Here is a 24,213-nt window from a genome sequence, read left to right on the forward strand (position 1 = left end):
GAATTTTAACGATACATATGTATAACCCATGGGTCACGGAAGAGACTATCAGGTACTTTCTAGGGAGATACGTTACTGTTCTCCCAGGAGTACGAAAGATAAAGGACGGTCTGGGCATATGGACCGGAAAGAGACAATTTCGCATCAAATTGAGGGCGGATATGAACAGTGAAGATGGATATTGCCACCCACCTGCAGTCTTTTCTATTGGAGCGGACAGAGGCTTCCTTGTTTACGCAGGGCAGCCCCAAGCATGCAGGAAATGCGGGAGTGTTGGACATAATGCGGAACAATGCGACCAGGTGAGGTGTAGGAGTTGCGGCGAGCTTGGACATATTACGAGGAACTGCAAGGAGCCGAGAAGATGTCACTTATGTGACTCGGAAGCGCACATGGCGAGAGATTGTACTAAGCCACGACCTTATTCAGCCGTGGTAAAGACTGGACTTATTGGGGAAGAACGTAGCGAAGAGGAAATAGACTCTGGTGTAGGAGCAAGGCCCCAGGAGCCGGTACCAGCTGCTGGAAATCAGGCTAACGAGGACAAAGTGGAAGGTGTGGAGGAGGGGACGGAGCGACGTGAGGAGAAGGGAGAGAGAAGTCTTGAGCAAGATGGTGAGAAAGTACAGCGGGGGAGGAACCCCAAAAAGGTTGGGAAGTGGTTGGAAAACCACGGAGAAAGTCCGCTAAAAGAAGGTGAGTCCAGCCACCTTCTCTGAAGATGGTAAGCTAAGAGATCAAGATATTAGCGAGGAGGTTTTGGAGGAGGGTGGAAATGTGGAGGGGTATGTGTTGAGGGGAACACAGACTGAGTGCATGCATACCCCTCTAAGTGATGTGACAAGCGATGGAGATATGGAGGAGGAAGACGAGAGCGAAGAAAAGTCCGAGGACTCTTTCATAAAAGACCTTTTGTTACATGTCAATATGGATAGTTAGAGAATCCAAGAGAGCAGGTAAAATATACCAAGAGACCTTTTTCTTTAGTATTATTATTATATTTTTGCCCTTAGTGCTCCACTTGTTTTTTGTTTATGGTATGGGAAAACTACGGATAATTACCCTGAATGTTAGGGGGCTAAAAAGGGCCCGAAAGAGAAAAATTGTTTATGAATTTTTATTGAGCTACAATTTTGATGTTTGTTTGGTTCAGGAAGCTCATCTGAGAGATGAGAGGGATGTTGCTTTGTTTACTGAGGAATGGAGGGGAGGGGAAGCTACTTGGAGCATTGGGGGGGTACATGGGACTGGAGTTGGGGTGTTATGTGGGAATAAGGATATTCGGATAATTGAGAGCTTTACTGTAATACAAGGAAGGGTAATGGTGGTGGATATTGATAAAAATGGGACTCAATGTCAGATAATAAATGTATATGCACAGGTGGAGCACGGGCTACGTAAAGACCTTTTCCAAAAAATGGATACTTGTTTTTTGACTAGGAAAGATATTATTGTGGGAGGGGATTTTAATTGCTCTTTGGAAAGGGAAAAGTTTTCCCTCCCCTTTAGGACCTTCATTAAGAAATATGGATTAATTGACGTAATGGGGAAGTTACTGGGAAAGCAAGTGGGGTATACTTGGAAGAACACAAGGGGGGTGAAGAGTAGGTTAGATTACATTTTAGTAGAAAAAAAGTGCAAAATAATAGAGGGAAAAACAATACCGGCCCTCTTCACAGACCATCAAGCAGTTGATGTGGAGCTCGAGATAGTAGGGCCAGACTTTGGAAAAGGGTATTGGAAGTTTAACAATGACGTCCTCGCAGAGAAAGCCTATAGGGAAGGCTTCATGAAAATCTTCCCGATATGGGCCGAGATGAAAAGCTTATACAGTAACAACGTGGTTTGGTGGGAGGACATAAAGAAAAAAATCAAAAAGTTTACAATCAAATATTGTACAGAGAGGTCAAAAGTCCAAAAGAAAGAGTTCGACACAATACAAAAAGAAATAGAAAAAATCTATATTATGGAAAATAGGGGAAGGGGAATTAAAAAGGAAGGGTACTTGGAAAATTTAAAAATGAGACAGGAGGAATTACTTGAGAGGAAAGCCAGGGCCGTAATATATAAATTAAAACAGGAAGAGTATGAGGAGAACGAGAAGTGCTCCTCATACTTTTTTAGCAAAATGAAGACTAGGGATAAGAGGGGGGTTATAACGGAACTGGAGAGGGATGGAAAGGTGATAAGGGGGAAAGATTATTTGTTAAGAACGGCGGAAGAATATTATGGAAAATTGTTTACAAAGGAGAGCTTGGATGAGGGGAAGGGGGAGGTTTTTATAAGATCACTAAGGAGAAGGCTACCCGAAGAAGAAAATGGAAAGCTGGGGGGGGAATTGACAGCAGGGGAGGTGTATAATGTGGTAACGGCAATGAAGGCCAATAAGGTGCCCGGCATAGATGGCCTAACAAAAGAATTTTACGTGGCGTTTTGGGATATGGTGGGAATCCACCTTTTGGAGGTTTTTAAGGAAATCATGGAGAGAGGAGAGATGCCGGAAAGCATGAAAACGGGAGTGGTGACTATTCTGTTTAAGAAAGGAAACCCGAACCAACTAGACAATTACAGGCCACTAACTATGCTGTGCGTGGACTACAAAATACTGAGTAAAGTTCTGGCGAATAGTCTAGCAGGAGTCATGTCACACATAGTGGAAATGGACCAAACTTGTGGGGTACAGGGGAGGCAAATCACATGGAACTTACATCTACACAGGGATGTACTCACATATGTAAAGGAGAGAAACATTGCTGCAATATGTGTTAGCCTGGATCAGCAGAAAGCTTTTGATAGAGTAGACCACGCTTTTTTGTGGAAGGTTATGGAGGGGCTGGGTCTAGGAGGAGCCATTACAAAATGGGTAAAGGTTTTATATAAGGGCATAAATTCAAAAATCAAAATTAATGGGCATTTAACGGATAAAGTGCAACAAACAAGAGGATTGCGGCAAGGGTGCCCGCTCTCTGTGGTGCTGTTTGTTTTATACGCAGAACCTCTTGCTTGTGCAATAAGGGGGAGTCACATTGTTAAAGGGATAACGTTGCCCCGGGGCGAGAGCTTAAAAATATCACAATACGCGGATGACACAATATTATATTTGGCAGACGATGAAAGCTTAAAGGGAGTGATAGACATTCTATATGATTATGAAAAAGCAACTGGATCGAGAATAAACAAGGAGAAGACTAGGTACAAATACCTTGGGAAGTGGGAGGGGAGGAAGGACAAAATCTGTGATTATATGTTGTGCGAAGGCTCTATGGACGTATTAGGAATTTCTTTTGGGAATGGGGAGGGGGATGCATTGTGTAATTGGAAAAAGAAGATGACTGTAGTTGAAAAAAACTTGGGATCATGGAAGACAAGAAAACTTTCAGTTTCAGGGAGAGTGTTGGTTGTAAAGGCCGATGTATTGCCAAAGTTGCTACATTTGGCCTACGTCTTTCCAATGCCGCAGAAGTATAGAGCTCAACTAATGAGGGGAATATTTAATTTTATATGGGGGGGCTATGAATATGTGAAAAGGGCGCTAATGCATCAGGAAATAGCAGATGGTGGGAGGGATGTGCCAAACGTTCCTCTGAAGCTGGATGCAATATTCTATAGCAATGTATGTACACTCCTGAAAAAGACATATATACACAAATGCCAAATCCTCTTATGGTTTTGGCTGTCTATACCATACCGGTTCCTAATAGGGTGGGATAATAAAGGCCCTAAAGCTGAGACTAGGCCGGAGTACTTCCAGCGAATGGTAAAGTGGGGGAGGAGATATACGGAATGTAAAGATGAGGATACAGTGATAAATCATAAGATACTATATAGGAAACTGGTACAGAAACTCAATGTCAATCCAGTAATGGTGAGCTCTGAAGTGTGGGTACGGGCCCAGGACAAGAGTTTTAAGAACGGGCTTAAAGATTTTAATTGGTTGCACTTGCATAGAAGGCTACCAGTCAGGGTCACAATGTATGCCCACAATTTGGGGAAGCAAAAAGTCTGTCCAAGGAAAAACTGTATGGAAGATGAAACAATTGAACATGTATTATGGGGATGTGAATATGCAAAAAAGGTGTGGGATGGGGTGAAAGAGAGTTATAAGTGCTTGGAGAATGTGACATATGATGAAATCACTTCGGTTGGGGTTAAAGGAGTGGGAAAAGAACAAAACAAAATAATTTGTATGCTGATATCAATTGTAAAACTTAAACTATGGAAAGCAAGGCAGGGACATATAACTGGAGTGTATAAATGGGGAGAGATAGGAACAGTTAAGGCAATAGAGAAAGAATTTGAAAGTATATACTGGCATGAATTAGAAAAGTGGGGAAGTGATACAATTAAGGATAGGTGGAAAATCATCTTTTTAAATCCACCAAAAAAAAGGTGGTAAGTGATAAGGAGCGAGATAATAGAAACAAGATTGCTTCTTTGGTTTCTGGTCTTTCATTTTTTGGAATTTTCTTGTTGATCAACTTCTCTTTTCTTTCTGTAGCATGTTTATTTAGGGGTAAAGAAATGAAGGTATGACATTGATTTGGAAAGTAATGTGTTAAGATGTATGAGAAATGTGAAATGCAAATGTAAAGGATGGAAATGTTGTGGAAAGTAAATAAAAGGAAAAAAAAAAAAAAAAAATCTGTTCTTATCAGTTTAATATCTGATACGCCCCCGATTCGGGGGCAACGTATTAAACGCATTTTTAGAACAGGGAGCCGAATAAGGGGCTCGCTCCGTTCGCTCCACGCATCGACCCGGTATTGCAGCGCCTCCGGGAACGGTGCCCCCTTTGCTGACTTTGTGCAAAAGCAAGAAAGCCAAACAAAGTAAGGTCTGCCAAGCCAAGAGCCAGAAAGCAGCCTGAAGCCGCGAACGTGCTCCTCTCCAGTCACCCCTCTCCAGTCACCCCTCTCCAGTCACAGTCGAACTCTGGAGCAGAGAAGGCGGGGCCTAAGATCTGCCCCTTCAGCCAAGCAAACAGGGCCTACCGTGACGCCGGAAGCCGGGACGAGGAGTCACTGCGGCTTCCTGCGAGGCCAAAGATACACACACTCTGGCTTCTCTTCAAAACGTACAAGTCTTTTGCCTTTTACTAAAGACTTCTGTGGAGAGTGAGGCTAAGGAGTTGCACCTATTTTTAGCAGGGTCAGCCTTCTGGCTGGGCCCTCTCCTCGTTGTTCAAAAGAAGAAAGCGCACAGTTCCAGGGAGCTCCGCAGGCCTCTGAGCTACTGCGGGTGGGCGGAGATTTGAAGCGGAGCCCTCCCTGTGAGCCAAGTGAAAGAACACACCGTCACAAGCGAGAAGTGTCCCGAGAAGGCGGCTCAGCCAGGAACCTGCTGGAGGCCATCGCTTCTCGGCCTTTTGGCTAAGATCAAGTGTAGTATCTGTTCTTATCTGAGAAGCACAATGGCGACCTGGTCGGCCAGCTCTACGCAGACTGACAGAAGAGATGGCACGAGGAACACCTTAAGATTTGCTCTAAAAGACAAAGATGCAGCTTTCCAGGATCGAATAACGTTTGGGAGGAGGATTTTGTTTGATGCTTTGCAGATTCAACCAACTTTACAACCAACACTTTCAGGGAAAGTGTTGGTTGTAAAGGCCGATGTATTGCCAAAGCTGCTACATTTGGCCTACGTCTTTCCAATGCCGCAGAAGTATAGAGCTCAACTAATGAGGGGAATATTTAATTTTATATGGGGGGGCTATGAATATGTGAAAAGGGCCCTAATGCATCAGGAAATAGCAGATGGTGGGAGGGATGTGCCAAACGTTCCTCTGAAGCTGGATGCAATATTCTATAGCAATGTATGTATACTCCTGAAAAAGACATATATACACAAATGCCAAATCCTTTTATGGTTTTGGCTGTCTATACCATACCGGTTTCTAATAGGGTGGGATAATAAAGGCCCTAAAGCTGAGACTAGGCCGGAGTACTTCCAGCGAATGGTAAAGTGGGGGAGGAGATATACGGAATGTAAAGATGAGGATACAGTGATAAATCATAAGTTACTATATAGGAAACTGGTACAGAAACTCAATGTCAATCCAGTAATGGTGAGCTCTGAAGTGTGGGTACGGGCCCAGGACAAGAGTTTTAAGAACGGGCTTAAAGATTTTAATTGGTTGCACTTGCATAGAAGGCTACCAGTCAGGGTCACAATGTATGCCCACAAGTTGGGGAAGCAAAAAGTCTGTCCAAGGAAAAACTGTATGGAAGATGAAACAATTGAACATGTATTATGGGGATGTGAATATGCAAAAAAGGTGTGGGATGGGGTGAAAGAGAGTTATAAGTGCTTGGAGAATGTGACATATGATGAAATCACTTCGTTTGGGGTTAAAGGAGTGGGAAAAGAACAAAACAAAATAATTTGTATGCTGATATCAATTGTAAAACTTAAACTATGGAAAGCAAGGCAGGGACATATAACTGGAGTGTATAAATGGGGAGAGATAGGAACAGTTAAGGCAATAGAGAAAGAATTTGAAAGTATATACTGGCATGAATTAGAAAAGTGGGGAAGTGATACAATTAAGGATAGGTGGAAAATCATCTTTTTAAATCCACCAAAAAAAAGGTGGTAAGTGATAAGGAGCGAGATAATAGAAACAAGATTGTTTCTTTGGTTTCTGGTCTTTCATTTTTTGTAATTTTCTTGTTGATCAACTTCTCTTTTCTTTCTGTAGCATGATTATTTAGGTGTAAAGAAATGAAGGTATGACATTGATTTGGAAAGTAATGTGTTAAGATGTATGAGAAATGTGAAATGTAAATGTAAAGGATGGAAATGTTGTGGAAAGTAAATAAAAGGAAAAAAAAAAAAAAAAAATCTGTTCTTATCAGTTTAATATCTGATACGCCCCCGATTCGGGGGCAACGTATTAAACGCATTTTTAGAACAGGGAGCCGAATAAGGGGCTCGCTCCGTTCGCTCCACGCATCGACCCGGTATTGCAGCGCCTCCGGGAACGGTGCCCCCTTTGCTGACTTTGTGCAAAAGCAAGAAAGCCAAACAAAGTAAAGCCTTTCAAGCCAAGAGCCAAAAAGCAGCCAGAAGCCGCGAACGTGCTCCTCTCCAGTCACCCCTCTCCAGTCACAGTCGAACTCTGGAGCAGAGAAGGCGGGGCCTAAGATCTGCCCCTTCAGCCAAGCAAACAGGGCCTACCGTGACGCCGGAAGCCGGGACGAGGAGTCACTGCGGCTTCCTGCGAGGCCAAAGAAACACACACTCTGGCTTCTCTTCAAAACGTACAAGTCTTTCGTCTTTTACTAAAGACTTCCGTGGAGAGTGTGGCTAAGGAGTTGCACCTATTTTTGGCAGGGTCTGCCTTCTGGCTGGGCCCTCTCCTCGTTGTTCAAAAGAAGAAAGCGCGCAGTTCCAGGGAGCTCCGCAGGCCTCTGAGCTACTGTGGGTGGGCGGAGATTTGAAGCGAAGCCCTCCCTGTGAGCCAAGTGAAAGAGCGCACCGTCACAAGCGAGAAGTGTCCCGAGAAGGCGGCTCAGCCAGGAACCTGCAGGAGGCCATCGCTTCTCGGCCTTTTGGCTAAGATCAAGTGTAGTATCTGTTCTTATCAGTTTAATATCTGATACGCCCCCGACACGGGGGCAACGTATTAAACGCATTTTTAGAACAGGGGGCCGAATAAGGGGCTCTCTCCGTTCGCTCCAAGCATCGACCCGGTATTGCAGCGCCTCTGGGAACGGTGCCCCCTTTGCTGACTTTGTGCAAAAGCAAGAAAGCCAAACAAAGTAAGGTCTTCCAAGCCAAGAGCCAGAGAGCAGCCTGAAGCCGCGAACGTTCTCCTCTCCAGTCACCCCTCTCCAGTCACAGTCGAACTCTGGAGCAGAGAAGGCGGGGCCTAAGATCTGCCACTTCAGCCAAGCAAACGGCCTACCGTGACGCCGGAAGCCGGGACGAGGAGTCACTGCGGCTTCCTGCGAGGCCAAAAAAACACACACTCTGGCTTCTTTTCAAAACGTACAAGTTTTTCGCCTTTTACTAAAGACTTCCGTGGAGAGTGAGGCTAAGGAGTTGCACCTGTTTTTGGCAGGGTCTGGCTGGGCCCTCTCCTCGTTGTTCAAAAGAAGAAATAGAAGAAAGCATGCAGTTCCAGGGAGCTCTGCAGGCCTCTGAGCTACTGTGGGTGGGCGGAGATTTGAAGCAGAGCCCTCCCTGTGAGCCAAGTGAAAGAGCGCACCGTCACAAGCGAGAAGTGTCCCGAGAAGGTGGCTGAGCCAGGAACCTGCAGGAGGCCATCGCTTCTCGGCCTTTTGGCTAAGATCAAGTGTAGTATCTGTTCTTTTCAGTTTAATATCTGATACGCCCCCGATTTGGGAGTAACGTATTAAAAGTAAGTACTGAATATTATGACAGTTATTTATGTGCGAATGTTTAATAATGAAGGACATTAAAACATTACTGTTGGCTACATGTCGGCAAAGTTTTGTGACATTAGTGATGTTTGTACTTTCAGCGTTAATTTGGTTTTAAAGCCTTAACTTTTAAAAAAATATATATATATATAGTTTAATAGTCGACCTTAATCTTACAGAGAATGTGATGATTTGATGGATAATTAAAGTCAGTCATATATCCACAAACACAACAAGCTGAAAGTCAGTGATGCTGCTCGGTTTGCAGTCCTGAATATCACGGCACAAGCAGGATTCACTGCACCGTTAATGTTAGCTGTGTTATATTGCTGCCTCTGTTCGGTGGTGTCGAGCCAAACAGACTTTGACGTGTGTTTGAACGAGCTGACGGTTAGGGTGCCTGGGTTGTTGACCCGGAGTTTTGAGTTTATTATATTATTGAAATAGATTTTGATATTATTTATCATTTCTAGTCTTTGGTTTCTTTGTTAGAGTTCTGTCTTGTGGTTTATGTCTCTGTGTTATGTTTCCTGTTTTACTTTAAAAGTCTGTGTCTCATGTTAATGCGTCTGGTTTTGCTTCCTTTGTCTCGACAGCCCTGATTTGTCCCAGCTGTGTTTCCCTCCTGTCTCTCAATCCCTGATTGCTGTGTATATTAGCCCTGTGTTCTCTTTGATCTGTCTCGCGATCTCCCTTATCTACCCTCATTCATGCTGTGTGTTCTGCCTGCCTGCGTTTATTGTTTGTATTTTGGAAGTTTGTTACTTTGAGTTCAGCATTAAAGCTGTTTGAGTTCATGTTTGTCTCGGGAGTCTGCACTTTGGGTCCTTTTCCTGCCTGCACACAGCCGTTTCATAACAGACGGTTCACTCGTTAAGCTGAAAGAAAGATGCTTTAATCACAGGAGTCACACATGTGTCCACTGTACCATCTGGGAACTCTTCTTGTTTAGCACTCGTAATAACACAAACACTAAATCCTCCTTCTCTTGTGCTGTTTTTATGAAACCAGTTTAGTCAGGATGAATTAAGAGGGGGGTTATTTTCTCCAGTCTCTTTGAAAGAGCTTTGCAGATTATTTTAAGGTCTACATTTATAAGGGATATTAGATGATAGCTTGAGGGATATACAGGGTCTTTGCCTGGTTTTAGCAGGAGATTAATGTTTGCAGAATTCATATTTGATGGAAGTCTTCCCTTTTCTTTGATTTCCAACAACGTTCTGTAAAAAACTGATGCTAGAATCGTCCAGAATTCTTTGTAGAATTCTGCAGGAAAGCCGTCTGGACCTGGAGCCTTATTATTGGGCATGCTTATCAGGGCTTCCTGGAGTTCACCTGATGTCAGTGGCGAATCCAGTGCCATTACTTGAGTGTCTAATAATTTTGGAAGAGTTATGTTGTCTAAAAACTGATCAATTTCCTTTTCAGACGGGTTTATTTGTGGTGAACACAATCTTTTATAGAAATCCCTGAAAATGTTGTTTATTTGTTTCGGGTCATATACTGTGTTCCCAGATGAATCCTGAACAGCACATATAGTTGTTTTTTCTTTATTTATTTTTAGCTAGGTTGCTAGAAATTGACCGGATTTATTACCATGTTCATAATTTTGTAAGCGTAGTAGACATCTTTTTCTCAATCTTGCCCCTTTCATATAAGTGTGCAGGGAAGACCCAAGGTTAGAGAGCTGATAACAAACTCTGTGTGACAGTTTATCCTGATTACAAACGTTAGGGTAAGTGAATCCAGATGATGGAAAGATAGCCCGGGTCTGCTGATGAGCACTGTCTGCTCTAACACTGACTATGATTGTGTTTCCTGGAGTCCCGTCAGTCCTGTAAATCAGCGTCCCCAACCTTTTTTGTGCAATGGACCGGTTTATGTATGCAATATTCTCATGGACCAGCCTTTAAGGTGTCGAGGATAAATACAACAAAATAAAACCAGTACTGCTGCCAAAAAAAGAAGAGTTATTCAAAACCCCTGAAGAGCATCAATTCCACACCCGACCTCAACTCTCGTGGTCTGGTTCCAAATGGTTTACGGACCGGTGCCAGTCCGTGGCCCGGGGGTTGGGGACCACTGTTGTAAATAAAAGAAACCCCTGCTTGGACGCTGTGCAGAGCAGCGGGACCACACATTGTCACTTAATGTTTCTCATCATATTAATATTTATTTGTAAAATTGTAAATTTTAGTTTTAATGTTCATCAAATAAAATTACATTATTGAATACTACGTGCTACGCAATAATAGTAATAATATTAACTGTAATAATCGTAATGGCAGTTGTTGTTGTCATCATCATGCTGTTATTATCATGACTTTTTAAATTCATAGTTTTTCATTAAAACATTTTTAATTCATTAAAATGAAATATTTAAAAAAAAAAACCCAAAACTTTAAACTCTACCACCAACAAAAATCGAATAATAAAAATAATAAATGATAACCATGTGCAGCTTCTCTCGTCTTCCATTTTTGCATGATATGTTTCACTCTACATGTTAAAGTGTGTTGGCTGCATATTAAGTTCAAAACGCTGATTATTCATTTGAAGTCAAAGTTTAGGAGCTCTGATCCAGTTGACTGATATACTCTGCTTTAAATCCTGCACTGAAATATGAGGATTGTGTGTTTATTAAAATTAAAAATCATCATGGAGTCATTGACAGAAGAGCATCAACATTCAGCCTGTTAAATTAGATTTAGATATTTTTATTTCAGAAATGTTTCCTAACAAAAATGGAGAATATAAAAACACAATCAAAGCAGTAACATCCATATTATGAAGTGTTTGCTGTATCAGACAATCATGTTTATTTACAACAATGAAAACAATATAGTGCAGATAAACATGGTGCTGTAATGAATCTGCTCTTAAAAACAATAACAAAATACATTTTCCAAGAGAGATGATAATGATTCACATCAGAGTGAAGAATGAATACATTTACAACTGGTTTCTAACATTTATTATAGATTGAACTGATCACTGATAGAAACAGAAGAATATTCAAAATGATACTCTGAGAGATACATGAATGAGATATGGATAAACATCAAATCACATAAAACAAAAAAGCACATAATCATTATAACTGAAATAAAATATGAGCAGAAATAAACAAGAATTAAGTTGAAAGATAGAAAAAGGAAAAATGTTTAAAATATATAATCATATAAGAGACTGAACCGTCCAGTCAGGTCACAGATTCATATCTACAATAATATTTTTGTTTGTTTTTGTTTTGATTTCTTCACTTCTATGTATTATTATTATTATTATTATTATTATTATTATCATCATCATCATCATCATCATCATCATTATTATTATTATTGTTATTATTATTATTATTATTATTATAAGCATATTAAGTGTGTGTCTGAACTGAAAGCTGCTCTCCTCTCCTGGTTTTGTGTGTCACACAGACCACAACAACACAAAGCATCACCTGCAGACCGCTGAGCAGTATCCACCTGACTCTGTAGAAGGTCGAGTAAACCCCAAAGGGCTCTCTGTAGATCAGAACAAATGTTTCTGCTGACACACACTCAAACTCTAAATTAAAACCTGCACACACATACTCTCCTGCATCTTCCAGTGAGACATTAGAGATTATCAGGCTGTCATCGGAACAAGTGATTCTATTGTCACTGCAGAACTCATCATTGTACACAATTTTAACTTCTGTTTGCATCAACTTAATGAACATAAAGCCCAAAGTACTAGTTTTCCAATCATCAGAGCATCTCATAGTGACTTCATCTCCCTCTGAGAAAACCTTTACTGCAGGTGGACTAAATTTAGGGCACACCAAAAGCCTGTACAGATGTCTTACTTTTTCACCTACACAGTAGTAGATACCTGAATCTTTTAACATTAGTGATGGAAGTACCAGCGAGAAGTTTTGACCAATTTCTTGAGCAGTATTGTAGGAAATTACTTTCTTCATCCAAACTGGGGGCTGGTCATGAATGGGGTCCATGAAGGGACACTCCAGCACAGCTGTGTCTCCCTCTGAAGCATAACGTTCCTTTGGTTGTTTGATCAAACGTGCAGAGTAAGTGCTCACACACTGCTGTTGGTTCATCACCAGGCAGATGTAAACAGTTTGTTGTTCATTGAAGACATGAAGAAGTGATGCGTTTGTCACCTGCAGGAAACTTTCTTGGACTTTATTCACCTTCAAAATTGTTCTGTCTTCAAAACTACTCGGCCCGGCTTGTTGCCACTCCCCGTAACCTCTGATCCAACGCACCGTCAGATTCTCACCTGCTCCTTTACATTGTACGTCTACAGTGGCATCAGGACTTGTGATATATTCTCCCCACCTTACTGTCTTACACACAGTCAGGCTGATGTTTCTCTCATATGTCACGCTGCCCTGAGTCCAGCACACATCTTGGTACAGTCCAGAGTCTGAGTGGGTCAGGTTGTTGAGAGTAAATGAAGGAGAACCATGAAATGTCTCAGGAAATGAGAGTCGTCCTGTCAGGTCTTCATGTACTGTGAAGTTTCTGTTCCAGGGGTCAGAGATGTTCCACAGGACCAGAGTATCTTCACCAACACGTCTGGAGGTGATGCAGAAGCTGTTTTGATCTGGGAGCTTGAACTGTAAAGACTCTCCTTCTTCTCTTATGGCAATAAATTCTTCTGCATGAATGTTGCTGATGAGAGTGAACAGCAGGGAGAAGCAGAGCTGTGCGACTGCAGCCATCCTGCTCAGAGGTCTCGTGGTGAGTGTCGTACAAGCACTGACACTGCTCGCTTCATGAGCTTCCTGTTTGTGGTTGGAGGAGGAACGCCACTTTATGATGTCATCAAGGAACACTTTGAAGCATTTGGCTCGATATCACGCCGTATATCTGCTTTCACTCTTCACAGGCCAAAGTGTGGACACGTTTTTTTTTATACTTCGTTGCATGGGTCCAGGGGTATCAAACATGTGGCCTGGAGCACAGAACCAGCCAGTCACAGTGTCCAATCTGAACCATTACAAGTGAGATAATGTCAGCTTTACCACACAGCCATGAATATTTATGAAAATGTAAAAGTCCTTTCTAAACTATTAATAGTTTTTTTCACAAAAAAGACAGAAAGATGGCGGGGCGCTAGGTCGCAGCAGCCACACCGTGTCCTGTCTTGTCTACAATATCCCAACCATAACTTGAACCTGGTATTTAATACCTACTGCACAATCCATTTTGTATTGTCTCTGTCCTGTCTTCGTGTACAGTAGTCCCTCGCCATAATGCGGTTTACCTTTCGCTGATTTTTTTGTGTGCAATTTTGCATGGTTTTTTTTGTTTTTTTTTGGGGGGGGGGGGGAGTTAACAACGCATTGTGTTCTGTATCCTGATTGGCTGTAGACCATTGTCAAATCAATCTGGTGCCGTGTCTCCTGTACAGTACAAAATGTGTTCAGCTTGTCAATTTTACATAAATCTTTGATCACTAGCAGTGTGACTCTGAAGTGCTGTACAGTATGTTTGTAAGTCTTCTCCCCAACAGACACAAAAATATCGACGAAACGTTTTGCACCGTCAAAAGGCAGCGGCGGGTGTTTTTGGTTTTATTCTATAATACTGGACTCATTTTTCTATGGAGGACCGCAAGAGCCACGCGCATCGAAATAAAGAATTCTGTGCTTAAATAATGAATTGTAGAATAAATTCTGCATTTGTAAAAAAAAAATTGAATTCCAAGTTAATAAACTCATTTCAAAATCCATTTCCCTTTCCTGTTCGCTCTGGGATTAGCTGCTGGATTAGCTCTTCGATTAACAACTTCCTCGCGGCTATTCAAATTAGCCACACTGTGGGATGTAAGGAACTCTCTGATTGGTTGGACAGACACAGGCTTTCTGCCTGGATTTTTCTAGCTCATAGCTTCGCCTTGCTAAGAAGCGTGTGTGCTTGTACAAAGGCCGTTTGGCCTCGGGATTTACACTCGGCTCGACACGGATATGTGAAGAATGAAGGGACCCTGCAGCGAAACGGAGAGCTCAACCTCTGACTGAGTGCCTGTTTTCGCAGTCTGACCACCTGTGAAGGTAACGTGCTAACATGGCTAACGCTAGCATCACCGCACATAGCCCCATTATTTCAAGGTCATCTTAGTTTATGAAGGTTTTACGTCGCAGCTGTACGAGCTAGCTACGTGTTTTGTAAGCTGCTGTGATCTTCACAAATAAAGCTGGAAGCAGCTCAGACTAGTAGAACCAGCACTGAGGCCTGTTACATTTATACAGTGTTAAAGCAACGGCTGCAGCCTACAGCCTTTAAACTAGCGATTAAAATGCTGACAGTAAACTTGTCAGTCCAGATGTTACCACATTACTTTGTGATACTCAGAGTTAACACAACTGAGACAGGCTGATTAAAATAACAGCTGTGTCACGGAAAAGAGGGACCCAGGCGCGGTTCTTTTTCACAGAAACACAGTGCGTTTATTTACAGTGAAACAGACAGGCAAGTCCAACAATTCACTCAAAAGTGCAATTCTCCAATCGTGCTCGTCCCTTGCTCCCAGTGCGTTCCGTGTTGTAACTCCCTTAGTGTGTGTGCTCCCTAACCCGCTTCTCCGCTCGCCCCTCCTGGAGGAAGAAGGAAAATCCACCGTTAGCCACACGCTCGCCGAATAACAAGCTCACATTGCTCGCACGGACTATACCAGTTCGGAGTAATAATCCCACGTTGAATGTCGCCGCGAGTCCAGGTTAAATACCTCTTTCTAGCCGGGAGGAATGATTACCAACGGCTGGTCAGGTAATCAGCTGCAGGTGGCCGGCAACAGCGAAGAGGGACTCCCAATGACGACAGTCGCCAGGACACGCCTCTCCCACGGCGCGCACTTCTGTAAACAGCCCCGATGACCGGGGAGGTAGAGAGGGAGAAGCAAACACACACAGAAAACACACACAAGCAGAGTCGTCCGGAAGGACCGTCCGACCGTGACAAGCTGTCAGTTCTCTCATTCCTTATATCATGACTGGAGATCACACTACTGATTTCAGTTCATTTAATATGTGAATGCAAAGATTTATTCCCAGCTGGACATAAATGATGATCAAAGGTTGTATATATGACGAATTCATCAAATCCCAGCCTGTAACACAGTGCGCTGAATCTTAGCTTTGAATGTCCAGTATATTCTAATAAGTGCAATTTAAGCATTCACTGAACCTAAAGTATCTATGTCATAGGTGGATTCACAGGTGGTAAGTTTAACACAGAAGGGAAACCCTTCTGACGGGAAGAGCAGTGGAGCAGCCAAGGGAAGTAGTAAATATAAACACAAGTTGCTTAATCTATAATTTATTTTTAAAGAAAGCGCTAAAATACTCTGGCCAGGCAGGAAAGGAGGAGCTTGCAAAGGAAAGCGTCTGGACTTCTTTAAGTTACTTGAAGACGTTTCACCTCTCATCCGAGAAGCTTCTTCAGTTCTAAGGTCAAATGGTGGAGAGTCCCAGATGTAAACCTAGTGGGAGTTTCCCCCCACAGAGGGACAAAAGGACCCCCTGATGATCCTCTAATCGCCTGAACCAAGGTGTGAAACTGGGTGTGGGTCCCAGTCAGCCAGGGTTTCGGGTGAGCTCATTGTGAATCCTGAGGTCAGATGGCCCAGGATGTGAGTGGGCGTTAAGGCGTCTGGGGAGGGAACTCAAAACTGGATTATAGATGGCAGACAGTTGGTGTCGTAAACCACCGCCTCTGTTCAAAAATGGTCGCTCACAGTGGACATAGATGGCTTCTTTCACTCCTCTTTCAAACCATCTGTCCTCTCTGTCCAAAATGTGAACATTGGCATCCTCAAAAGAGTGACCTTTGACCTTAAGATGCAGATGGACTGCTGAGTCTTGTCCTGTGGAGGTGGCTTTTCTATGTTGTGCCATGTGCTTGTGAAGTGGCTGTTTGGTCATTGGAGAGACCAAACAGCCACTTCACAAGCGCATATATATACATATATATATATATATATGCATGTATAACTGTTTAACTTTCACTGAACCAGAAAATTATGACTCTAGAGATAAAATCTCTTTTGCAAGAGTCTTGACCTCAGCATGCTGCTTACATGCTTTTTACCCTTTCAGGAAAAAGGCTAAAATGTCAAAACATGTTTTCAGAGATAATAAAGAACTGCGTGTGGGAAAGTGTACAAAGCACTTTCCCACGCAACATGTGTGTGAGAGAGAGAGTATCAGATTATAAAGTCAAAGAAAAAACAACTTTAACATGAAAACAGATTGCAGAGCATCCACACTTCTCAAATCAGTAGTAAATGGCCTGTATTTGTGTAGCACTTTACTAGTCCCTAAGGACCCCAAAGCGCTTTACACATTCAGTCATCCACCCATTTACACATTCAGTCATCCACCCATTCACACACTGGTGATGGCTGCCAGACACTGGTGCCACTGGCCCCTCTGACCACCACCAGTAGGCAACGGGTGAAGTGTCTTGTCTAAGGACACAACCACCAAGCCTGTCGGAGCCGGGGCTCGAACCGGCAACCTTCCAGTTACAAGGCAAACTCCCAACTCTTGAGCCACGATCGCCTCTCGAGATATATACTCGATCAGTATATATCTGCCTCATGTAAATGTCTAACAGCAGCAGTTTTAGAAACAGTCATGATTGTGTTTTTGAATGCATGTCTAAGGTGAAGTTTATACACTGGAGTAAGTATCTTGTTTGCACTTTATAGATATGATATTAATGTCATAGACGGCTGTAATGCAGGCAAGAAAGAACACAAAATGCAGACTCGCAGAGACGGGAAGGTCAAAAATACAGCTTTATTTGCTGAAAGGGGAATAATGCAAAACTTTACTGGGACATATAAAAACCAAACATACGAAGAGGCACACAGGGGAATGCGACACTATACATACGTATACTTACATTTGTAGCCCGATTACGTCACAGCGATGCAACGAAGGGTGTCCCAATTCGAAGTGTACTCCAATGCACAGTTCATTTCCCCAAATTTGAAGGCTGTGTCCGGCGTAAGACTTTGTGACCCAACCTATTCCACAATACATAGCGCGGCGTTGGGTGTGGATATTTTTGTCAGAAAAAAATGGCGGGCGGCTGAAGAGTTATCCTTTAAAAGTAAGTACTGAATATTATGTCAGTTATTTATGTGCGAATGTTTAATAATGAAGGACATCAAAAACACTACTGTTGGCCACATGTCGGCAAAGTTATGTGACATTAGTGATGTTTGTACTAACTTGGTTTTAAAGCCTTTACTTTAAAATATACGCTGTTTGATTGTCGACCTTAATCTTACAGAGAATGTGATGATTTGACGGATAATTAAAGTCAGTCATATATCCACAAACACAACAAGCTGAAAGTCAGTGATGCTGCTCGGTTTGCAGTCCTGAATATCACGGCACAAGCAGGATTCACTGCACTGTTAATGTTAGCTATGTTATATTGCTGCCTCTGTTCGGTCGTGTCGAGCCAAACGGACTTTGACGTGTGTTTGAACGAGCTGACGGTTAGGGTGCCTGGGTTGTTGACCCGGAGTTCTGAGTTTATTATATTATTGAAATTGATTTTGATATTATTTATCATTTCTAGTCTTTGGTTTCTTCGTTAGAGTTCTGTCTTGTGGTTTATGTCTCTGTGTTATGTTTCCTGTTTTACTTTAAAAGTCTGTGTCTCATGTTAACGCGTCTGGTTTTGCTTCCTTTGTCTCGTCAGCCCTGATTTGTCCCAGCTGTGTTTCCCTCCTGTCTCTCAATCCCTGATTGCTGTGTATATTAGCCCTGTGTTCTCTTTGATCTGTGTCGCGATCTCCCTTATCTACCCTCATTCATGCTGTGTGTTCTGCCTGCCTGCGTTTATTGTTTGTATTTTGGAAGTTTGTTACTTTGAGTTCAGCATTAAAGCTGTTTGAGTTCACGTTTGTCTCGGGAGTCTGCACTTTGGGTCCTTTTCCTGCCTGCACACAGCCGTTTCATAACAGACGGTTCACTCGTTAAGCTGAAAGAAAGATGCTTTAATCACAGGAGTCACACATGTGTCCACTGTACCATCTGGGAACTCTTCTTGTTTAGCACTCGTAATAACACAAACACTAAATCCTCCTGTTTGTAGCAGTGTATACACCTGAGACTGTCACCTGTCTGTCCTGCAGTCTCTCTCTCTGATTGTGGAATAAAAGTATGAACATGTATTTATAAGTTACACTTTTGTTTGAATTCTGCACGTTGATTTGCATGTGTGACAACTGCAAGTGTCCAGAGTGAGGACAGACTGAGGGACCCACTGCTGCACATCATCTGTGAGGCTTTGCACCCCTGATGATCCACCAGGACAAACTCAGCAGTGTGTGAGGAAGAGGAGGAGGAAGAGCCAGCAGCAGCTGACAGATGGAGAGAATAGACAGTCTGTTCCCTGTTTGTGAAGGACTGCTAGAAAAGTTTAACATAACTGTCTGTCCTGAATCAGTCTTATTAGGTAATGTTCAAATAATGTTATCATCCCAGTGTTTTCAGTGTGGGAGAAAGTACTCAGGGCCTTCAAGTTACACACTATGAAAGGCAGCAACAGGTTGAACTCACTGCTGTAATGAATCATAATTAATATAATAATAAATATAATATTGGCCATATTATGTTTACATTACCAAAGTGTTATGACTTTAGTCTCATGAACAACATTAGCTGATTGTTTTTTACTAGCTAATCTTAAATGACTGTTCAGTACAGAAATGAAGCCCAACAATCATGTTTTTACAGTCCTGTGGTCTCAGCCTCAGATACTCAACAAATCAAAGCATCTCATAAAACAACAAACGAACAAAAAACATTTTTTCTCCTTCTGTCAAACAATTCTGTGTGAAACATTTCCAGTGGTTAGTATCATGGTTGCTAGGCAACCTGAGCAGCACGACGGAGGCTAGACGTCCCATTTCACAGGCCTCACACTTCCGCCCTTCTGGCTCTTCAGAGTTCCCGCCCCACGTAGTCCGCGAAGGCCGCATACAGTGCGGCACCTGAATTGGGGCACAGCTACAGACCTTCACAATAAGACAGGAAACATGAGGAGGGAAGCAAGACACAAGAACTTACAACATATATAAACACAGACACACAGAGAGACACAGAGGCCAAGGACACAAGAGGGAATCTGATAATCAAGACGCTAAACAGGGAATATAAGAAACTAAAAACAGAATAACTAAGACTACAAATGAACCAGAGTATGAACTATGATACAAAGTAACACTAAAACACAAGAAGTCAAAAATACTGAGTCAAAAGGAACCAGAGCTGTGACAATTAAAAGTTTCTGAGCTCAAGCACATTTTATTTCAAAACATAAAATATTTAAATTCTCTTCATTGCAGTAATTGGGATAAAAACATGGGTACAGTATGACACCTAGTGATGATCTATGCTAATTATTTAATGAGAAAGCTTATGCCAGCTTTCCATAGTGAGTGACAGCACAGGCATCTGTGTTTTTCATTGCATGAGAGACTAGTGACAGGCTAAAGTGTCACTTCACTAAAGCTGCTGAGAGGAAGAAGTGATGAAACACGGTTTTTAATAGAAGACTTCAAACAGCAACAGAAACTCTGTTATTGTCATGATCCTGGGTCCTTTTGACCCAGCGTTTTGTGTTTTCTATTAGTGATTTTTGGTTCTGTTCCTCCTGTTTAGTGTATTCTGTTCTGCCCATCTATTCCTGTGTTGAGTCCGCGTTTCCTAGTCTGTGTCTTTGCGTGTGTGTTTCCTGTTTTATTGTGAAGGTCTGCGTCTTATGTGAGTGTTTTCGGTTTGCCTCCCTAGTCTCGTCACGTTAATCACTCCCAGCTGTGTCCCCCACCTGTGTGTAATCTCCCTGTGTTCTCTGAGTGTTTTTAAGTCGTGTCTTCTGTCTTAGTCGTTGCTGGTTCGTCTGTGTTGTTTCCCCTCGGTCTCCTTGCGTTTCTCCATCCATCTCTCTGTGTATATTTCCCCGGACCTCCCTGCATCTTTGTTCTGGTTTGTTTTGTTAGTTTGCACAGTTTAGGTTTTCTGTTACAGCTTCACCCGCGCCATTTCTGTTGTATTGTCTTTTGTAAATAAATACTCACCTGCACCAGAGCTGCCGCTTCCGGGTCCTAAATAATTACCACACGGCTTGCCCTGGCAGACCGTGACAGTACGAACCAGCCAACATGGACCCTGCGGCATTCAATCCGTCCGAGGAGCTCCAGGATGACATCAGCTACAACGTGGAAATTCTCCTCGGGCTGTGGCTGGAGAGCCCTCCGTACGAGCTTCGCCGCACCGTTGAAAAGCGGCTACAACGGCTCTTTTCCGGCCTCCCATGGCTTTTGAAATCACTTCCTCCGACCATGCAGGCTTTTCTCCAGCACACTCCCCACCTTCTCTCAGCCACTCCTGCCTCGCTGCCCGACTCGTCGGATGTGATCCTGCCCGGCCCGTCGGAGCCGTCTGCGGGGAGGAAACGCCGATCGCGCCGCCGGCGCGCCACCCCACAGCCGGACGTTCGGACTTCTAATTCGCCGGCTGTGGTGAGTGGGGACTCTTTTCCGTTTTTGGACTGTGTGACTGTTCATTCAGGGGCTGTGTTCTGTGCGGCAGCTGATGGTGTGAACAGCTTGCCGCCTGCCCAGCAGCCACTGTCAGCTCAGTTAGCCGCCCAGCAGCCACTGTCAGCTCAGTCTCCGGCGCCACCCGTAGCTCGCGCTCCAGCGCCTCTGGCGTCGCTCTCGGTTCACGCTCCAGTGCCCCTGCTACCCGTAGCTCCAGTGCCCCCGCTACCCGTAGCTCCAGTGCCCCCCGCAGCTCTGGCTCCAGTGTCACCTGTAGTTCGGGCCCCTGCGCCTCGAGTGTCACCTGTAGTTCGGGCCCCTGCGCCTCCAGTGTCACCTGTAGTTCGGGCCCCTGCGCCTCCAGTGTCACCTGTAGTTCGGGCCCCTGCGCCTCCAGTGTCACCTGTAGTTCGGGCTCCAGTATTTCCAGTTTCACTCATTCACTCCATGCAGGGAGAAAGTCTTATTGCCACTCAAGGTGCTTTTCATGGTTTAGCTTCCCCAGAGGCTAGGTCTCAGTCCCCAGCTGATTCTGGACCCCTGAAGTTTAAGCAGCCACCTGAGAACTGCACCATGTCAGCGTTGCCTGGGCAGAGCCAGTGCTCAGTGCATTGCCAGTCGCCTTTGTGTCAGCTAGTAGCCTCCATGACTGCTGGCTTAGTGATGGCTTCAGCTGGAGGGTCCGAGGGACCGCTCCGGCCTTTGTCTTCTGTCTCCGCTGGAGGGTCCGAGGGACCGCTCCGGCCTTTGTCTCCTGTCTCCGCTGGGGGGTCCGAGGGACCCGTCCAGCCTGCTGCGTCTCCGGCTTCCACGCCGCCGCCTGCAGCGCTTCCGCCTCCGGCTTCCACGCCGCCTCCGGCTCACACGCCGCCGCCTGCAGCCTCGGCATCCACGCCGCCTGCGGCCTCATCATCCACGCCGCCTGCGGCCTCATCATCGGTATCCACGCCGCCTGCGGCCTCATCATCGGCATCCATGCCGCCTGCGGCCTCATCATCGGCATCCACGCCGCCTGCGGCCTCATCATCGGCATCCACGCCGCCTGCGGCCTCTTTGCCCTCGTCTGGTCCAGCCTCGTCTGGGGCTGCGGCTAACCGGCCACTTTCCTGGCCACTGGTCGGGCCCCTTTGCCGTCTTAAGCAGCCCCCAGACTCCCTTTGCCTGAATCGCCACTGTTGCCTTCCGCACGGTCGGCCCCCTGAACCGCGTCCACGTCGGCGCCGCTGCCTTCCACGCGGCCGGCCTCCGGACCCCCGTCACCTGGGTCGCCGCCATTGCCGTCCGCACGGTCGGCCCCCTGAACTGCTTTCACGTCGCCGCCGTGGCCTTCCTCGCAGCCTCCGGACCCCCGTCGCCTGGGTCGCCGCCGTTGCCGTCTGCACGGTCGGCCCTCTGAACTGCTTTCACGTCGCCGCCGTGGCCTTCCTCGCGGCCGGCCTCCGGACCCCCTTCGTCTGAGTCGCCGCCGTTGCCTTCCGCACGGTCGGCCTCCGGACCCCCGTCGCCTGGGTCGCCGCCGTTGCCGTCTGCACGGTCGGCCCCCTGAACTGCTTCCACGTCGCCACCGTGGCCTTCCTCGCGGCCGGCCCCCGGACCCCCTTCGTCTGAGTCGCCGCCGTTGCCTTCCGCACGGTCGGCCTCCCAAACTGTTTCCACGTCGCCACTGTTGCCGTCCGCACGGTCGGCCCCCTGAACTGTTTGGACTCCTGTGCTGTCAGCCCCCTGGCTGGCCCCCTGACCTCTTTTGTTTTGGACTGTTTTCTTGGGCTCCGGTGTGTTCTTTTGTTGTTGCTTTTTGGTGCTGGCTCGTGTTTTGTTTTGTTTTTTTTGTCCCTCTTGTGCACCTGTTCTGTTTTGCTCTGCTCTGCCTCGGACCGGAATGTGTTGGGGAGGGTCGTGAAAACTGCCCAGCGCATCGCCGGAGCACCACTTCCTGCCATAAAGGACATCTACAGGAAGCGGTGTCTGAAAAGGGCTGGGAAAATCATCAAAGACCCCAGTCACCCATCACATGGACTATTCACCCTCCTGCCCTCTGGGAGGCGCTACAAGAGCCACCGGACTTCCGGTACCACCAGGTACCGGAACAGCTTCTTCCCCACAGCTGTCAGACTCCTGAACTCTGCCTCCTGACATCTGACCCATGTTAACACATGGACTGAACATACACACCCACAACCACCTACACACACAATGGACAACCGTACCCTCAAACACACAATAATGACATGGACTGAACCACCACTCACAACCACTAGCACTTTATACAGCCTCTGTAGAAATTATCCACATATCTCACTTATCTTAACTGCACTACTGTATAGTTCTGTGTAAATAATCATTCTGTACATACGATAATTTTTAATTCTACAACTGTTTATAACTTGCATAGTTCACATTTCTGTATAGTTTTTCATATTTATATCCTGTTCATAGCTTGTACTCACTACAGCCTGTACATACTTATAGCTATAGCACATTCATAACATACTTCATACCATGTACATTATAACATACCGTAATAGACCCATTTCTGTAATATACTCACATATCTATATTATTGCTAATATATATTTGATATATATCTATATCATGGCTAAAGCACTTCTGGATGGTTGTTGTTAGTGTTTCGTCAAAAAGCTCTATAGTTGACACTAGTTGTGTAGATTAATAGTTACGTTCTTGAACTGTCTACTACAGGTTTGTGACTGAGCTTCTTGGAGGTGAGACATAGGTCTCATGTTCAGTGGTTTTACCTGCTTTTTGCCGGTAAAAAGGCATGACAGCATGGAGGAAGTACATGGTGAAATTCACAAAGGACCAATCTCATCGTGTAGCTACACTCAACAATCAGTCGCTCAGTCGCTCAGTCGTTACTGGGCAGTGAGCTACAAAACTCTGTAGCGTTGCACATTTATGTTTTACAGTTTAATAATAATAACTTTATTTATAAAGTGCTTTCAAACAAAGTGCTGAACAGCTATTTGAAGATAAAAAAGATAAATAAATAAAAGAAATACAGAAAAAAGAACACAATTTAAAATAGGCATCAGTGGACCAAGAAACATTGCTTTCCTTTACTCCAGCAGCATTTCTTTATTATGCAGGAAAACAAAGACATGTGTTTCAAGCGGCACTTCTTCTTCTTTTAAAAAGATCTATCAGGGATTAAGTGTGTAATTAACTTTCTTCACACAGACAGAAAAAAAAGTTTCACTGGTCCGACCCACTTAAGATTAAAGTGGGCTGTATGCAACCT

At 44.4% G+C, this 24,213-nt stretch overlaps 1 protein-coding gene, 6 non-coding genes and 2 pseudogenes across 7 annotated transcripts; 8 read left to right on the plus strand and 1 right to left on the minus strand.

The window, feature by feature from the left end:
* The first annotated feature begins 4,597 nt into the window (after positions 1-4,597).
* On the plus strand, positions 4,598-4,794 carry LOC148099622 (U2 spliceosomal RNA). The gene has a single exon (XR_015720228.1). It is a non-coding gene; the product is annotated as a U2 spliceosomal RNA (small nuclear RNA).
* Positions 4,795-5,051: 257 nt separating this feature from the next.
* On the plus strand, positions 5,052-5,164 carry LOC148099623 (U5 spliceosomal RNA). The gene has a single exon (XR_015720493.1). It is a non-coding gene; the product is annotated as a U5 spliceosomal RNA (small nuclear RNA).
* A 185-nt stretch (positions 5,165-5,349) lies between these two features.
* On the plus strand, positions 5,350-5,474 carry LOC148099624 (U2 spliceosomal RNA; annotated as a pseudogene).
* Positions 5,475-6,796: 1,322 nt separating this feature from the next.
* Positions 6,797-6,993, plus strand: LOC148099625 (U2 spliceosomal RNA). Its single transcript, XR_015720229.1, has one exon. It is a non-coding gene; the product is annotated as a U2 spliceosomal RNA (small nuclear RNA).
* A 243-nt stretch (positions 6,994-7,236) lies between these two features.
* Positions 7,237-7,349, plus strand: LOC148099626 (U5 spliceosomal RNA). The gene has a single exon (XR_015720495.1). It is a non-coding gene; the product is annotated as a U5 spliceosomal RNA (small nuclear RNA).
* Positions 7,350-7,534: 185 nt separating this feature from the next.
* Positions 7,535-7,725, plus strand: LOC148099627 (U2 spliceosomal RNA). The gene has a single exon (XR_015720161.1). It is a non-coding gene; the product is annotated as a U2 spliceosomal RNA (small nuclear RNA).
* A 241-nt stretch (positions 7,726-7,966) lies between these two features.
* Positions 7,967-8,078, plus strand: LOC148099628 (U5 spliceosomal RNA). Its single transcript, XR_015720525.1, has one exon. It is a non-coding gene; the product is annotated as a U5 spliceosomal RNA (small nuclear RNA).
* A 188-nt stretch (positions 8,079-8,266) lies between these two features.
* LOC148099629 (U2 spliceosomal RNA) lies at positions 8,267-8,446 on the plus strand (annotated as a pseudogene).
* An 804-nt stretch (positions 8,447-9,250) lies between these two features.
* Positions 9,251-13,107, minus strand: LOC148099630 (uncharacterized). Its single transcript, XM_087851683.1, has 2 exons — positions 11,842-13,107; positions 9,251-9,262 (listed from the first exon to the last, which is right to left on the minus strand). The coding sequence occupies exons 1-2, from the start codon at positions 13,105-13,107 to the stop codon at positions 9,251-9,253; spliced, it is 1,278 nt and encodes a 425-aa protein (XP_087707809.1).
* Between the last annotated feature and the right edge of the window lie 11,106 nt (positions 13,108-24,213).

This window comes from Neolamprologus brichardi, chromosome 14 (assembly GCF_056152115.1).
Source record: "Neolamprologus brichardi isolate AB-2024 chromosome 14, ASM5615211v1, whole genome shotgun sequence".
NCBI classification, from domain to species: Eukaryota; Metazoa; Chordata; class Actinopteri; order Cichliformes; family Cichlidae; genus Neolamprologus; species Neolamprologus brichardi.

What these genes read in the sequence shown, in the direction of transcription:
- LOC148099630 (XM_087851683.1), bottom strand. Translation starts at nt 13,107, where the DNA reads ATGGCTGCAGTCGCACAGCTCTGCTTCTCCCTGCTGTTCACTCTCATC.